Below are 17493 nucleotides of genomic sequence, written 5' to 3'. Positions count from 1 at the left end.
GTACCCTGCCTATTACACTGTCTGTCTCTGAACTGGGAGTGTACCCTGCCTATTACACTGTCTGTCTCTGAACTGGGAGTGTACCCTGCCTATTACACTGTCTGTCTCTGAACTGGGAGTGTACCCTGCCTATTACACTGTCTGATAATACATACAGCACAGAACACAGAACTGCATCCCAAAAAGCACCCTATTGCCTAGTGCACTACTTTGGACCAGAGTTCTATGGGAAAGTCGTGCACTAAATACAGAATAGGCTGCCAATAGACAGAAGCAGACATACAATCACTCTGGTTTTGAATGAAACCTCATTCATTAGGTACCTGGGGAAAAATTACACATGTATTCATTACAAATTCATAAATGACAAAATTCATAAATGACAAAATTCATAAATTACAAAATTCATAAATTACAAAATTCATAAATTACAAAATTCATAAATTACAAATTCATAAATTACAAAATTCATAAATTACAAAATTCACACATTCCCTATGATTTCCATTCGTGACTGGTTAAGAGGGATGACTCAGAGAACGTCCCATCACTGTTATAGGCTTTCGTTTTATTCTAGACCAGTAGCTCCTGTACAACCATTGGATGTGCAAGTAGCCTGGTCTATCATCCATCCCGTCTGTCTAGTAGCCTGGTCTATCATCCATCCCGTCTGTCTAATAGCCTGATGTATCAATCATCCCGTCTGTCTAGTAGCCTGGTCTATCATCCATCCTGTCTGTCAAGTAGCCTGATATATCATCCATCCCGTCTGTCTAGTAGCCTGATATATCATCCATCCCGTCTGTCTAGTAGCCTGATATATCATCCATCCCGTCTGTCAAGTAGCCTGATATATCATCCATCCCGTCTGTCTAGTAGCCTGGTGTATCATCCATCCCGTCTGTCTATGTACTCGTTGTTGGAGGATACGAGCTGTGAACCTCTATGTATCTGTCTGTTTGACTCGTTGTTGGAGGATACGAGCTGTGAACCTCTATGTATCTGTCTGTTTGACTCGTTGTTGGAGGATACGAGCTGTGAACCTCTATGTATCTGTCTGTTTGACTCGTTGTTGGAGGATACGAGCTGTGAACCTCTATGTATCTGTCTGTTTGACTCGTTGTTGGAGGATACGAGCTGTGAACCTCTATGTATCTGTCTGTTTGACTCGTTGTTGGAGGATACGAGCTGTGAACCTCCGTTAAGTGTGTTATTCTCCAGGTTGCAGATGCTGGCAGTTTATATTGCCTGTCCTGCCCAGCCCCAAGCTACTCCTCTGGGGTCGGCCCAACCTGATCAGCCGGTGGAGATGGCTCCAGGCATACGCCAACCGGCCAGACACTAGGTCCAACGAGGCCGGGTCCACACCTGCCCAGAGGTTCCCCGTCGAACCCCCCTCCACTGGAGCTCCCACCGCCTCCTTGACCAACTTAGGTAGAGCCACAGAGTCAGGTAAGATGGAGCTGCTGTCGCTCCCCAGGAAGAGGTGATCCAGAGCCCGGTTCTGGAGGCTCTCCCTCAGGCTGCGGACCAGCTCCTCCATCCTGGCCACCAGGTGGCGATCCTCCCAGGCCTGAAACAGAAAGACAAGTAGACGGTCAGTAAGATGCAAAAAACCTTAGTAACCTATTTACAAATTATTCCAAACATACGTGTACACATAGAGCAGATCAGCTCTATAGAGGACAATAAATCAGGGTGGATAACGGGCCTCCAATCAAATCAAAGTTTACTGTCATGTGAAGGGATTGGGCAAAAATTACAAATTACAATTACAAAATACCCTAAAGACTAATGTATCAAAATAAATTACAAAAATATGCTTGCAAAGTATGCAGTGAACTAAGGCCCACAGTGCTCCTTAATAAAGGTAGGGTGTAACCTGTAGTACCTATTAAAGGTAAGGTGTAACCTGTAATACCTATTAAAGGTAGGGTGTAACCTGTAATACCTATTAAAGGTAGGGTGTAACCTGTAATACCTATTAAAGGTAGGGTGTAACCTGTAGTACCTATTAAAGGTAGGGTGTAACCTGTAGTATCTATTAAAGGTAGGGTGTAACCTGTAGTACCTATTAAAGGTAGGGTGTTTCCTGTAGTACCTAAAAGGTAGGGTGTAACCTGTAGTACCTAAAAGGTAGGGTGTAACCTGTAGTACCTATTAAAGGCCTGGTGTAACCTGTAGTACCTATTAAAGGTAGGGTGTAACCTGTAGTACCTATTAAAGGTAAGGTGTAACCTGTAGTACCTATTAAAGGTAAGGTGTAACCTGTAGTACCTATTAAAGGTAAGGTGTAACCTGTAGTACCTATTAAAGGCATGGTGTAACCTGTAGTACCTATTAAAGGTAAGGTGTAACCTGTAGTACCTATTAAAGGCATGGTGTTTCCTACCTCTGCAGGAGAGCTGAGTAGCAGACGCAGCCAGGCCGTCTTCAGCGTGTAGGAGGAGAGGACTGACCTCCAGAGCGCCCCCCGGTGGCTGTCCAGCGCCTGGCCACCCAGGTCACGCAGAGCCTTGGTCAGCTGGAGCACCTTGAGGTGGCAGGAGGGCTGTGGTGAGCGGCCACGGAGCCAGCCCAGCAGACGCTGCTCCTGGCGGGGGAAGAACAAAGTCCACAGGTCCCTCTCATCGCTCTGCTGGTTCTGGTGCTGGTCTGGAATGAATGGATGAGAATGAAAGGAGAGAATGAATGGATGGATGGATGGATGGATGGATGGATGGATGGATGGATGGATGGATGGATGGATGGATGGATGGATGGATGGATGGATGGATGGATGGATGGATGGATGGATGGATGGATGGATGGATGGATGAATGAATGGATGGATGGATGAATGGATGGATGGATGGATGGATGGATGAATGGATGGATGAGAATGAAAGGAGAGAATGGATGGATGGATGGATGGATGGATGGATGGATGGATGGATGGATGGATGGATGGATGGATGATGGATGGATGGATGGATGGATGGATGGATGAATGGATGGATGAGAATGAAAGGAGAGAATGGATGGATGGATGGATGGATGGATGGATGGATGGATGGATGGATGGATGAATGGATGGATGGATGGATGGATGGATGGATGGATGGATGGATGAAGGACAGAAGGAAGTAAAGAAAGAAGAAAAGTAGTAAGGAAGGAAGTAGGGAAGGAAAGAAGGAGACAGGGAATTAATGATTTAGTGAATTAAATAATGAATGAATAATGAAGTAATGCTGAAATAAAGGAGAGTAATGAAGAAAGAGTAATACACTTTATTGAATGTGTAAATTATATCATATATTTAGCCCTGATCACCTGAACACACCTGTATTTGACATCGCCACTGAGGCCGTCGTTTCCATGGGAACCAGGTAGACCCCGTCTCCGAGGGGGATGGCAGGGAGGAGCCGTATTGCCATGGAGATGTGACAGCAGACGTAGTCGGAACGCGGTGTGAGGCGGAGCTGCACACGGTCGTCGGCGAGTGCCAGACTCAGCGTACAGCGTTGCTCGAAAGGGTAGCGCACGGTTGCTAGGCAACGCTGGACCGCTGGGTAAAACCAACGGAGGACAGAGTCCGGGGTCAGGCGATAGACTCCGCCCCCTCCTCCTCCTCCTCCTGACACTGCCGTGACCCCTGACAATGACCTTGATGACCTTTCGGGCGACCCCCGAGAAGGGTGCATTCGTAAAAATGTGTCAGTGAAGTTGCGGTGTTTTCGTAGCCAGTCCCCACGGCGAGGAGTCTCTAGACTGCACCGCGGCACGCCGCTCCACCCACTGTCCTCTGAGCTTTCCCCTTTCATCTCTTCCTTCACCTCGTCCTTCAAGACTTCCTTCCCTTCTTCTTGGACCTCTGTCTGCTCCTCCACCTTGCTGTCGTCCTTCAAGACTTCCTTCACTTTATTGCTTCTTACCCTCATCATGTTCCCCTTCCCCGACCTCCTCCCTTTCTCTTTAACCTCCCCCCTCACATCCTCCTTGCCCTCCCCCTTCTCCGACCTCCTCCCTTTCTCTTTAACCTCCCCCCTCTGCTCCCTCACATCCTCCTTGCCCTCCCCCTTCCCCGACCTCCTCCCTTTCTCTTTAACCTCCCCCTCTGCTCCCTCACATCCTCCTTGCCCTCCCCCTTCCCCGACCTCCCATTCTCTTTAACCTCCCCCTCTTGTTATTTTCCTCAGCTCTCTTGTCCCCCTTCTCTTTTTTTCTCCTCACCCCTCACATCCTTCTTGCCCTCCCCCTTCTCCTCTTCTCTCTCGTCCTCCTTCTCCTCCCCCTCCTCTCCCCCTGTATACTTGTGGCTCCAGTCTCAGGTCTCGGGGTATCTCCTTCTCCTCCCCCCTCCTCTCCCCCCTGTATACTCGTGGCTCCAGTCTCAGGTCTCGGGGTATCTTCAGAGGTACCAGGATATCATAGTAGTCTGGAGCGCCCACCTTGTGCTCCTCATATGAACTGCCCACCTGCAACCAGACCAGACAAACAAGGATTGTGTGAGTCCCAAATTGCACCCGAATTCCCGAGAAGTTTGTTTACGTAAACCATCAACTCTGTTAACTAATTAATCATTTAACTACAAAAAGAGAAAATGTTATCTTCCGAAACTCACCTGCAGGAAGTCTCCCCGGAACGCCAGAGAGGACTCTGGGATACCTCCAGTGGCACGTCCAGCTCTGACCAGCTCCCCGACCAGTTTGGCCACGTGGGCCTTGCTGTGCCCCAGGACGTGAGGAGACAGACGCACCCAGCGCTCGTAGTAGTCCTCCAGGACCTCTCGACGAGACCAACCCGATTTCAGAGCTCCGTCAGCGGCCTCGAGAGGCACCCTCTGGGGCCCCCCTGGGTGGGTGGAGCAGTACCTGTAGTTACACATTGATAGTTCAGTCTATTCATATTTCAACAGATGGATACTTAGTGCAATCAAGAGTATTATTATGAGTTTTCAAAAGCAGAAGCAAAAATCACCATAGTAACCGTGCAACTCAAACAGAGGGAGAGACAGAAAGACAGAGAGAGAGAGAGAGAGAGAGAGAGAGAGAGAGAGAGAGAGAGAGAGAGAGAGAGAGAGAGAGAGAGAGAGAGAGAGAGAGAGAGAGAGAGAGAGAGAGAGAGAGAGAGAGAGAGAGAGAGAGAGAGAGAGAGAGAGAGAGAGAGAGAGAGAGAGGGAAAACACCTACCTGGAGTTGACAGCCCCCCTAGACGCAACTATGACAAAACAACTAAACAAAAAGGGTCACAACTCCCTCCTGCAGCTCTGTCGCACGCTGGGTCTGTACATAGTCAATAGTAGGCTTTGAGGGGACTCTCACGGTAGGTACACCTATAGCTCTGTCACACGCTGGGTCTGTACGTAGTCAATAGTAGGCTTTGAGGGGACTCTCACGGTAGATACACCTATAGCTCTGTCGCACGCTGGGTCTGTACGTAGTCACGCTGGGTCTGTACGTAGTCAATAGTAGGCTTTGAGGGGACTCTCACGGTAGGTACACCTATAGCTCTGTCAGGCTTTGTAGGTCTGAGGGGTCACGGTAGGTCAATAGTAGGCTTTAGTAGGCTTTGAGGGGACTCTCACGGTAGGTACACCTATAGCTCTGTCACACGCTGGGTCTGTACGTAGTCAATAGTAGGCTTTGAGGGGACTCTCACGGTAGGTACACCTATAGCTCTGTCACACGCTGGGTCTGTACGTAGTCAATAGTAGGCTTTGAGGGGACTCTCACGGTAGGTACACCTATAGCTCTGTCACACGCTGGGTCTGTACGTAGTCAATAGTAGGCTTTGAGGGGACTCTCACGGTAGGTACACCTATAGCTCATCCCTTGGCAGGAGTACTGTAGATTACTTTATCACTGACCTCAACCCAGAGTCTCTCAGAGCGTTCACAGTCAGTCCACTGACACCCCTATCAGACCACAGCAAAATCACAGTCTACTTAAACAGAGCAATACTCAATCATGAGGCATCAAAGGAACTGAATAATATTAAGAAATGCTACAGATGGAAGGAAAGTAGAGTAGAAACCTACCAAAAAACAATTAGGCAACAACACATTCAATCCCTTTTAGACAACTTCCTGGACAAAACGTTTCACCGTAATAGTGAAGGTGTGAACCTGGCAGTAGAAAACCTAAACACTATATCTGACCTCTCACCCCACTGAATCTAAACATGTCAAGCAGACAACCTAAGAAAGACTTTGAGAAACCTGTCCAATCAAAAGCATAGAGACCCAGAAAACCTGAGTCTTCACTATGGTGAATCACTAAAACAATACAGAAACACACTGCGGGAAAAAGAAGGAACAGCACGTCAGAAATCAGCTCAATGTAACTGAAGAGTCCGTAGACTCTAACCACTTCTGGGACACTAAACAAACAACAACATGTCAGAAATCAGCTCAATGTAACTGAAGAGTCCATAGACTCTAACCACTTCTGGGAAAAGTGAAAAACACTAAACAAACAACAACACGAAGAGTTATCTATCCGGAACGAAGAGGAATCACTTCTCCAATATGTTTGGCTCTATAACTAAGACGACCAGAACCCACTGGATTCTCCAATATGTTTGGCTCTATAACTAAGACGACCAGAACCCACTGGATTCTCCAATATGTTTGGCTCTATAACTAAGACTACCAGAACCCACTGGATTCTCCAATATGTTTGGCTCTATAACTAAGACTACCAGAACCCACTGGATTCTCCAATATGTTTGGCTCTATAACTAAGACTACCAGAACCAACTGGATTCTCCAATATGTTTGGCTCTATAACTAAGACTACCAGAACCAACTGGATTCTCTAATATGTTTGGCTCTATAACTAAGACTACCAGAACCCACTGGATTCTCCAATATGTTTGGCTCTATAACTAAGACTACCAGAACCAACTGGATTCTCCAATATGTTTGGCTCTATAACTAAGACTACCAGAACCAACTGGATTCTCCAATATGTTTGGCTCTATAACTAAGACTACCAGAACCCACTGGATTCTCCAATATGTTTGGCTCTATAACTAAGACTACCAGAACCCAATGGATTCTCCAATATGTTTGGCTCTATAACTAAGACTACCAGAACCCACTGGATTCTCCAATATGTTTGGCTCTATAACTAAGACTACCAGAACCAACTGGATTCTCCAATATGTTTGGCTCTATAACTAAGACTACCAGAACCCACTGGATTCTCCAATATGTTTGGCTCTATAACTAAGACTACCAGAACCAACTGGATTCTCCAATATGTTTGGCTCTATAACTAAGACTACCAGAACCAACTGGATTCTCCAATATGTTTGGCTCTATAACTAAGACTACCAGAACCCACTGGATTCTCCAATATGTTTGGCTCTATAACTAAGACTACCAGAACCCAATGGATTCTCCAATATGTTTGGCTCTATAACTAAGACTACCAGAACCCACTGGATTCTCCAATATGTTTGGCTCTATAACTAAGACTACCAGAACCAACTGGATTCTCCAATATGTTTGGCTCTATAACTAAGACTACCAGAACCCACTGGATTCTCCAATATGTTTGGCTCTATAACTAAGACTACCAGAACCAACTGGATTCTCCAATATGTTTGGCTCTATAACTAAGACTACCAGAACCAACTGGATTCTCCAATATGTTTGGCTCTATAACTAAGACTACCAGAACCCACTGGATTCTCCAATATGTTTGGCTCTATAACTAAGACTACCAGAACCCACTGGATTCTCCAATATGTTTGGCTCTATAACTAAGACTACCAGAACCAACTGGATTCTCCAATATGTTTGGCTCTATAACTAAGACTACCAGAACCAACTGGATTCTCCAATATGTTTGGCTCTATAACTAAGACTACCAGAACCAACTGGATTCTCCAATATGTTTGGCTCTATAACTAAGACTACCAGAACCCACTGGATTCTCCAATATGTTTGGCTCTATAACTAAGACTACCAGAACCAACTGGATTCTCCAATATGTTTGGCTCTATAACTAAAACTACCAGAACCCACTGGATTCTCCAATATGTTTGGCTCTATAACTAAGACTACCAGAACCAACTGGATTCTCCAATATGTTTGGCTCTATAACTAAGACTACCAGAACCAACTGGATTCTCCAATATGTTTGGCTCTATAACTAAGACTATCAGAACCAACTGGATTCTCCAATATGTTTGGCTCTATAACTAAGACGACCAGAACCCACTGGATTCTCCAATATGTTTGGCTCTATAACTAAGACTACCAGAACCCACTTGATTCTCCAATATGTTTGGCTCTATAACTAAGACTACCAGAACCCACTGGATTCTCCAATATGTTTGGCTCTATAACTAAGACTACCAGAACCCACTTGATTCTCCAATATGTTTGGCTCTATAACTAAGACTACCAGAACCCACTGGATTCTCCAATATGTTTGGCTCTATAACTAAGACTACCAGAACCCACTGGATTCTCCAATATGTTTGGCTCTATAACTAAGACTACCAGAACCCACTGGATTCTCCAATATGTTTGGCTCTATAACTAAGACTACCAGAACCCACTGGATTCTCCAATATGTTTGGCTCTATAACTAAGACGACCAGAACCCACTGGATTCTCCAATATGTTTGGCTCTATAACTAAGACTACCAGAACCCACTGGATTCTCCAATATGTTTGGCTCTATAACTAAGACTACCAGAACCCACTGGATTCTCCAATATGTTTGGCTCTATAACTAAGACTACCAGAACCAACTGGATTCTCCAATTATATTGAATGAACTACAGGACAAAATAAAAACCCTCCAACCCAAAAAGGCCTCTGGTGTTGATTGTCTCCTCAATGAAATGTTAAAATATACAGACTACAAATTCCAATTGGCTATATTTAAAGTCTTTAACATCATCCTCAGCTCTGGCATCTTCCCCAATATTTGGAACCAAGGACTGATCATCCCAATCCACAAAAGTGGAGACACATTTGACCCCAATAACTACCGTGGGATATGTGTCAACAGCAACCATGAGGAAAATCCTTGTCAAATCTACGTAAAACAACAAATAATCCATGCAGAGTAGAATTAATGATCAAAATCCAGAAGTGAGATGTTAAATTATACAACCACCTAAAAGGAAATGATTCCCAAACCTTCTTAAGGAAAGCTTTGACTATGTACAGACTCAGTGAGCATAGCCTTGCTATTGAGAAAGGCCGCCGTAGGCAGACATGGCTCTCAAGAGAAGACAGGCTATGTGTCCACTTCCCACAAAATGAGGTGGAAACTGAGCTGCACTTCCTAACCTCCTGCCCAATGTATGACCATATCAGAGAGACATATTTCCCTCAGATTACACAGATCCACAAAGAATTAGAAAACAAATCAAATTTTGATAAACTCCCATATCTACTGGGTGAAATACCACAGTGTGCATCACAGCAGCAAGATGTTTGACCTGTTGCCACGAGAAAAGGTAAACCCATATTTATGTTTATTTATTTTCTCGTTTGTACTTTGACTATTTGCACATAATTACACCACTGTATATGCACACAATATGCCTCTTAAAATGTCTTTTCCTTTGGAAGTTTTCTGTGTAATATTTACTGTAATTATTATTTTCTTCTTCAGTTTTGTACATTATCCATTTCAATTGCGTTGGCGATGTAAACACAATGTAAACACATGTTTCCCATGCCAATTAATCCCTTTGAATTGAATTTAACTGAATTGAGAGAGAGTGGGAGAGAGAGACAGAAAAGGAGAGAGAGAGAGAGAGAGAGACAGAGAGACAGAGAATGAGAGAGAGAGAGAGAGAGAGAGAGAGAGAGAGAGAGAGAGAGAGAGAGAGAGAGAGAGAGAGAGAGAGAGAGAGAGAGAGAGAGAGAGAGAGAGAGAGAGAGAGAGAGAGAGAGGAGAGAATGAGAGAGAGAGAGGGAGAGAGAGAGAGAGAGAGAGAGAGAGAGAGAGAGAGAGAGAGAGAGAGAGAGAGAGAGAGAGAGAGAGAGAGAGAGAGAGAGAGAGAGAGAGAGAGAGAGAGAGAGAGAGAGAGAGAGAGAGAGAGAGAGAGAGAGAGAGAGAGAGAGAGAGAGGAGAGAGAGAGAGAGAGAGAGAGAGAGAGAGAGAGAGAGAGAGAGAGAGAGAGAGAGAGAGAGAGAGAGAGAGAGAGAGAGAGAGAGAGAGAGAGAGAGAGACAGAGAAGGAGAGAGAGAGAGAGAGAGAGAGAGAGAGAGAGAGAGAGAGAGAGAGAGAGAGAGAGAGAGAGAGAGAGAGAGAGAGAGAGAGAGAGAGAGAGAGAGGAGAGAATGAGAGAGAGAGAGAGAGAGAGAGTGGGAGAGAGAGACAGACAGAGAGAGAGAGTAAGATAGAGAAAGAGAGAAGATATGATGTGTGTGGACTGTGTACCTTATGAAGAGGTAGCAGAGGACACAGGCCAGTAGTAGTTTGATGAGTGAGAAAAAGACAGGAGGGCCCTGGTCAGAGCAGGGCTCTGTCCCAGCCTCGTACCCAGGATCGGGGCCTGATTCTGGGCTTAGCCAGTGGGTTATGTGGTGGTGGAAAACCAGACCTGTCAACACACAGGTCAACAGAGGCCAGAACACCCGCAGGTTCAGAGTGTACACACTCATCTCTCTCTCTCTCTCTCTCTCTCTCTCTCTCTCTCTCTCTCTCTCTCTCTCTCTTCTCGTTCCCGCTCTCTCTTCTCGTTCCCTCTCTCTCTTCTCGTTCCCTCTCTCTCTTCTCGTTCCCTCTCTCTTCTCGTTCCCCCTCTCTCTTTCTTTCTGTTGCTCCTAGGTTCCTTCCTTCTTTCTCTTCTTCTTGTCTGTCTAGGACTAGCGATGCCAGGGAACTGAGACAGGGTCAGGGAAGGCTAACCCATCATGACACACACGCTGACACACGCTGACTCTCTCTCTCGTCTTTTCCCTCCTCTGTGCCTCAATGTTCTTCTCTCCGTTGTCTCCTCTCCTTCCTTCTTGTAACAAAACTCCCACTTCTTATTCTTCTTCTCCTCTCCGGCTTGTTTGTTCAGTTTAAAGTCAGTTGAAGTTCCTCTTCAGAAGTTGCCCCTCCTTCTCCTCCTCTCTTCTTCAATCTGTCCCTCCTGTTTTTCCTCTTCAGAGCTGTAATGATGTTAGGTTTATCTGTCTTTGTGAAGACTCCTCTCCAACAGGTTCTCTCTCTCTCTCTTGTCCTCTTGTTCTCTCTCTCTTGTCTTCTCTTTTTCCCGGTCTCTTTCTCTCTCTCTCTGAGCTCAGAGGAAATGCCAAACTCTTGAGAGAGGAATTTTAGTTTTTTTTAAAAGAGGGGGAGGAGGAGGAGAGAGAGAATGGGCGGCAACACTCTCCTCACCACCTCTTAAAGAGACAAAGACATTGTTTCACATCTCCACATTACATTCAAATGGGGACTCAGGGCCATGTCCCAAATGGAGCCCTATTCCCTGTGTGTGTGTGTGTGTGTGTGTGTGTGTGTGTGTGTGTGTGTGTGTGTGTGTGTGTGTGTGTGTGTGTGTGTGTGTGTGTGTGTGTGTGTGTGTGTGTGTGTGTGTGTGTGTGTGTGTGTGTGTGTGTGTGTGTGTGTGTGCGTGCGTGCGTGCGTGCGTGCGTGCGTGCGTGCGTGCGTGCGTGCGTGCGTGCGTGCGTGCGTGCGTGCGTGCGTGCGTGCGTGCGTGCGTGCGTGCGTGCGTGCGTGCGTGCGTGCGTGTGTGCGTGCGTGTACAGTACTCCCCCAGTGAGTGACTCAATGGGTCCTTGTTAAGCTAAACTGGACCACACCTCTGACTAAGGTCTGTCCTGGGCTGGCTGCCTGCATCCCAAATGGCACCCTAGTGCCCTATAGTCTATAGTCTATAGTAGGGCACTATAGAGGGAATAGGGCTCTGGTCTAAAGTAGTGCACTATATAGGGAATAGGGCGCTGGTCTATAGTAGGGCACTATAGAGGGAATAGGGCTCTGGTCTATAGTAGGGCACTATACAGGGAATAGGGCTCTGGTCTAAAGTAGGGCACTATAGAGGGAATAGGGCTCTGGTCTATAGTAGGGCACTATAGAGGGAATAGGGCTCTGGTCTATAGTAGGGCACTATATAGGGAATAGGGCTCTGGTCTAAAGTAGGGCACTATAGAGGGAATAGGGCTCTGGTCTATAGTAGGGCACTATATAGGGAATAGGGCTCTGGTCTAAAGTAGGGCACTATAGAGGGAATAGGGCTCTGGTCTATAGTAGGGCACTATAGAGGGAATAGGGCTCTGGTCTAAAGTAGGGCACTATAGAGGGAATAGGGCTCTGGTCTATAGTAGGGCACTATAGAGGGAATAGGGCTCTGGTCTAAAGTAGGGCACTATAGAGGGAATAGGGCTCTGGTCTATAGTAGGGCACTATAGAGGGAATAGGGCTCTGGTCTAAAGTAGGGCACTATAGAGGGAATAGGGCTCTGGTCTATAGTAGGGCACTATAGAGGGAATAGGGCTCTGGTCTAAAGTAGGGCACTATAAGGGAATAGGGCTCTGGTCTAAAGTAGGGCACTATATAGGGAATATGGCTCTGGTCTAAAGTAGTGCACTATACAGGGAATAGGGCTCTGGTCTAAAGTAGGGCACTATATAGGGAATATGGCTCTGGTCTAAAGTAGGGCACTATAAGGGAATATGATTCCACTTGGGACACATTCTGATGATGAATTCCCAGTGCCTTACAGTGAAGTGTGGGAGAGGTATATAAAATATTATTATACCACTCTCTACAGCCCATATAAACTAAACATTGTTATACACAGACATACATTATTAAACTAAACACTGTTATACACAGATATACATTATTAAACTAAACACTGTTATACACAGATATACATTATTAGACTAACTGCTATACAGACATACATTATTAAACTAACTGTTATACACAGATATACATTATTAAACTAAACACTGTTATACACAGATATACATTATTAGACTAACTGCTATACAGACATACATTATTAAACTAAACACTGTTATACACAGACATACATTATTAAACTAACTGTTATACACAGATATACATTATTAAACTAAACACTATTATACACAGATATACATTATTAAACGAACTGTTATACACAGATATACATTATTAAACTAACTGCTATACACAGACATACATTATTAAACTAACTGTTATACACAGACATACATTATTAAACGAACTGTTATACACAGATATACATTATTAAACTAAACACTGTTATACACAGATATACATTATTAAACTAACTGTTATACAGACATACATTATTAAACTAACTATTATACACAGATATACATTATTAAACTAAACACTGTTATACACAGATATACATTATTAAACTAACTGTTATACAGACATACATTATTAAACTAACTATTATACACAGATATACATTATTAAACTAAACACTGTTATACACAGACATACATTATTAAACTAACTGTTATACACAGACATACATTATTAAACTAAACACTGTTATACACAGATATACATTATTAAACTAACTGTTATATACAGACATACATTATTAAACTAACTGTTATACACAGATATACATTATTAAACTAACTGTTATACACAGATATACATTATTAAACTAACTGTTATACACAGACATACATTATTAAACTAACTGTTATACACAGATATACATTATTAAACTAAACACTGTTATACACAGACATACATTATTAAACTAACTGTTATACACAGACATACATTATTAAACGAATTGTTATACACAGACATACATTATTAAACTAAACACTGTTATACACAGACATACATTATTAAACTAACTGTTATACACAGATATACATTATTAAACTAACTGTTATACACAGACATACATTATTAAACTAAACACTGTTATACACAGACATACATTATTAAACTAACTGTTATACACAGACATACATTATTAAACTAACTGTTATACACAGATATACATTATTAAACTAACTGTTATACACAGACATACATTATTAAACTAACTGTTATACACAGACATACATTATTAAACTAAACACTGTTATACACAGATATACATTATTAAACGAACTGTTATACACAGATATACATTATTAAACTAACTGCTATACACAGACATACATTATTAAACTAACTGTTATACACAGACATACATTATTAAACGAACTGTTATACACAGATATACATTATTAAACTAAACACTGTTATACACAGATATACATTATTAAACTAACTGTTATACAGACATACATTATTAAACTAACTATTATACACAGATATACATTATTAAACTAAACACTGTTATACACAGATATACATTATTAAACTAACTGTTATACAGACATACATTATTAAACTAACTATTATACACAGATATACATTATTAAACTAAACACTGTCATACACAGACATACATTATTAAACTAACTGTTATACACAGACATACATTATTAAACTAAACACTGTTATACACAGATATACATTATTAAACTAACTGTTATACAGACATACATTATTAAACTAACTGTTATACACAGACATACATTATTAAACTAACTGTTATACAGACATACATTATTAAACTAACTGTTATACAGACATACATTATTAAACTAACTGTTGTCTTCTGACAATGCTTCTCTATTCTGACGTCTGAATGAATGGGTGGGTGGTGGTGCCTATGTCCCACATGGTACGCTACACCCTGGGTAGTGCACTACTTTTGACCAGGGCCCTGGGTAGTGCACTATGTAGGGAATATGGTGTCTCTCATCCACAGCAGCCTTTTGTCTTAGTCTCACTCCCTCTGGTCACACACGGAAACACGCACGCACACGCAAACACGCGCAAACACGCACGCACACGCAAACACGCGCAAACACGCACGCACACGCACGCATTATTAGAACGCAGGTCCTAGAAGGCTGGTCTCAGCTGAGGTAGATAGACTGTGATGTATATAATGGTACGGTCCTAGAAGGCTGGTGTCAGCTGAGGTAGATAGACTGTGATGTATATAATGGTACGGTCCTAGAAGGCTGGTATCAGCTGAGGTAGATAGACTGTGATGTATATAATGGTACGGTCCTAGAAGGCTGAGGTAGATAGACTGTGATGTATATAATGGTACGGTCCTAGAAGGCTGGTGTCAGCTGAGGTAGATAGACTGTGATGTATATAATGGTACGGTCCTAGAAGGCTGGTGTCAGCTGAGGTAGATAGACTGTGATGTATATAATGGTACGGTCCTAGAAGGCTGGTGTCAGCTGAGGTAGATAGACTGTGATGTATATAATGGTACGGTCCTAGAAGGCTGCTGTCAGCTGAGGTAGATAGACTGTGATGTATATAATGGTACGGTCCTAGAAGGCTGAGGTAGATAGACTGTGATGTATATAATGGTACGGTCCTAGAAGGCTGCTGTCAGCTGAGGTAGATAGACTGTAATGTGTATAATGGTACGGTCCTAGAAGGCTGCTGTCAGCTGAGGTAGATAGACTGTGATGTGTATAATGGTACGGTCCTAGAAGGCTGCTGTCAGCTGAGGTAGATAGACTGTGATGTGTATAATGGTACGGTCCTAGAAGGCTGCTGTCAGCTGAGGTAGATAGACTGTGATGTATATAATGGTACGGTCCTAGAAGGCTGGTCAGCTGAGGTAGATAGACTGTGATGTATATAATGGTACGGTCCTAGAAGGCTGGTATCAGCTGAGGTAGATAGACTGTGATGTGTATAATGGTACGGTCCTAGAAGACTGAGGTAGATAGACTGTGATGTGTATAATGGTACGGTCCTAGAAGACTGAGGTAGATAGACTGTGATGAGTATAATGGTACGGTCCTAGTACGGTGCACATATACACGCACACACACACACACACACACACACACACACACACACACACACACACACACACACACACACACACACACACACACACACACACACACACACACACACACACACACACACAACGGATAAAGTTTTCACAACAAACACCCACAGCTAATCCTTCTGTTCACATTTCACATCCCTAAACAACAGTAACCATGACACCAGCAGTAACCATGACACCAGCAGTAACCATGATGCCATGGCTGTGAAGTAGGAGAAAGACAGGTGTTTGGTGCATTGGCTCAGTGAACACCGAGAGAAGACACACACACACACACACACACACACTTGGACACCTGGCTGGCCCTCCTTCTGCTCTAGCAGACAGAACCACTGACCTCATAACAGAGATAGGCTGTGTACAAGGCTATTCATGCTTAGAGATACTTCACCACCAAATCAAGGTCTGTCTATGTTTTTAAGTGTCGTCCACATTGCTATTACAAGCCGTCTATTGTTGCAGGTAGACATCTAGTCTTTAGAAGACTGGGACTAGAAGACTGGGACTAGAAGACTGGGACTAGAAGACTGGGACTAGAAGACTGGGACTAGAAGACTGGGACTAGAAGACTTGGGACTAGAAGACTGGGACTAGAAGACTGGGACTAGAAGACTGGGACTAGAAGACTGGGACTAGAAGACTTGGGACTAGAAGACTGGGACTAGAAGACTGGGACTAGAAGACTGGGACTAGAAGACTGGGACTAGAAGACTGGGACTAGAAGACTGGGACTAGAAGACTGGCGGTAACAGCTTTCAGAATATTTCCGGGAGCTCTGCCAGTAGTGTCCTCGTTCTCTGTCGTTCACACACCACAGCTACAATAACAAATCCTGTTGCCCATTTTATTGTTCTAGAACCAAATCTCTGTTCCACATGACACACTCAGAAAATCAATATGGACCGTGCCATCGAATGACCTCATCGTTCACAACACCCTCAAGCAGGAAGTGCTATTCGTGGTTTCTGATCATGTGACATAAAACAGGAAGTAGGATAGACTCTTGCTGTAGCTTCCTCTCATTGGTCAAATATTCCTTCCCTCCTGCTTGGGTCCATTTTCATAGGGCCTGTGTTATTAAAAGTGTCTCAGAGTAGCAGTGTTGATCTAGGACCAGGTCCCCCAGTACAGTCATTTATTATCATTACACATAAAAGGGCTAATCTGATTTTATATCAGTTTTCCTACTCTGAAACTCTTTGCTAATACAGACGCTGATGCATGGGCTGTGTGACTGTAATCTGATTTTAGATCAGTTTTCCTACTCTGAGACTCTTTGCTAATACAGACGCTGATGCATGGGCTGTGTGACTGTAATCTGATTTTAGATCAGTTTTCCTACTCTGAAACTCTTTGTTAATACAGACCCTGATGCATGGGTCGTGTGACTGTAATCTGATTTTAGATCAGTTTTCCTACTCTGAAACTCTTTGTTAATACAGACCCTGATGCATGGGCTGTGTGACTGTAATCTGATTTTAGATCAGTTTTCCTACTCTGAAACTCTTTGTTAATACAGACCCTGATGCATGGGTCGTGTGACTGTAATCTGATTTTAGATCAGTTTTCCTACTCTGAAACTCTTTGTTAATACAG

The 17493-nt window shown here is 43.6% G+C and overlaps 1 protein-coding gene across 1 annotated transcript; it reads right to left on the bottom strand.

Moving 5' to 3' along the window:
- Positions 1-289: 289 nt before the first annotated feature.
- LOC124020459 (inositol 1,4,5-trisphosphate receptor-interacting protein-like 2) lies at positions 290-10657 on the bottom strand. The gene is made up of 6 exons (XM_046335693.1): positions 10398-10657; positions 4604-4853; positions 4293-4457; positions 3323-3989; positions 2393-2655; positions 290-1573 (listed from the first exon to the last, which is right to left on the bottom strand). The coding sequence occupies exons 1-6, from the start codon at positions 10619-10621 to the stop codon at positions 1211-1213; spliced, it is 1932 nt and encodes a 643-aa protein (XP_046191649.1). The 5' UTR covers positions 10622-10657; the 3' UTR covers positions 290-1210.
- Positions 10658-17493: the final 6836 nt, after the last annotated feature.

The sequence above is a fragment of the Oncorhynchus gorbuscha genome, unplaced genomic scaffold (assembly GCF_021184085.1).
Source record: "Oncorhynchus gorbuscha isolate QuinsamMale2020 ecotype Even-year unplaced genomic scaffold, OgorEven_v1.0 Un_scaffold_821, whole genome shotgun sequence".
Lineage (NCBI taxonomy): Eukaryota > Metazoa > Chordata > Actinopteri > Salmoniformes > Salmonidae > Oncorhynchus > Oncorhynchus gorbuscha.
The sequence above is the reverse complement of the archived record's forward strand: the minus strand, read 5'-3'. Positions and strand labels throughout refer to the sequence as shown.

What these genes read in the sequence shown, in the direction of transcription:
- LOC124020459 (XM_046335693.1), bottom strand. Translation starts at nt 10,621, where the DNA reads ATGAGTGTGTACACTCTGAACCTGCGGGTGTTCTGGCCTCTGTTGACC. An exon ending in CTCTGCTACCTCTTCATAAG is followed by an intron (nt 4,854 to 10,397) that starts GTACACAGTCCA and finishes GTGTAACTACAG; the next exon opens with GTACTGCTCCACCCACCCAG. An exon ending in TACTCAGCTCTCCTGCAGAG is followed by an intron (nt 1,574 to 2,392) that starts GTAGGAAACACC and finishes TTTCTGTTTCAG; the next exon opens with GCCTGGGAGGATCGCCACCT.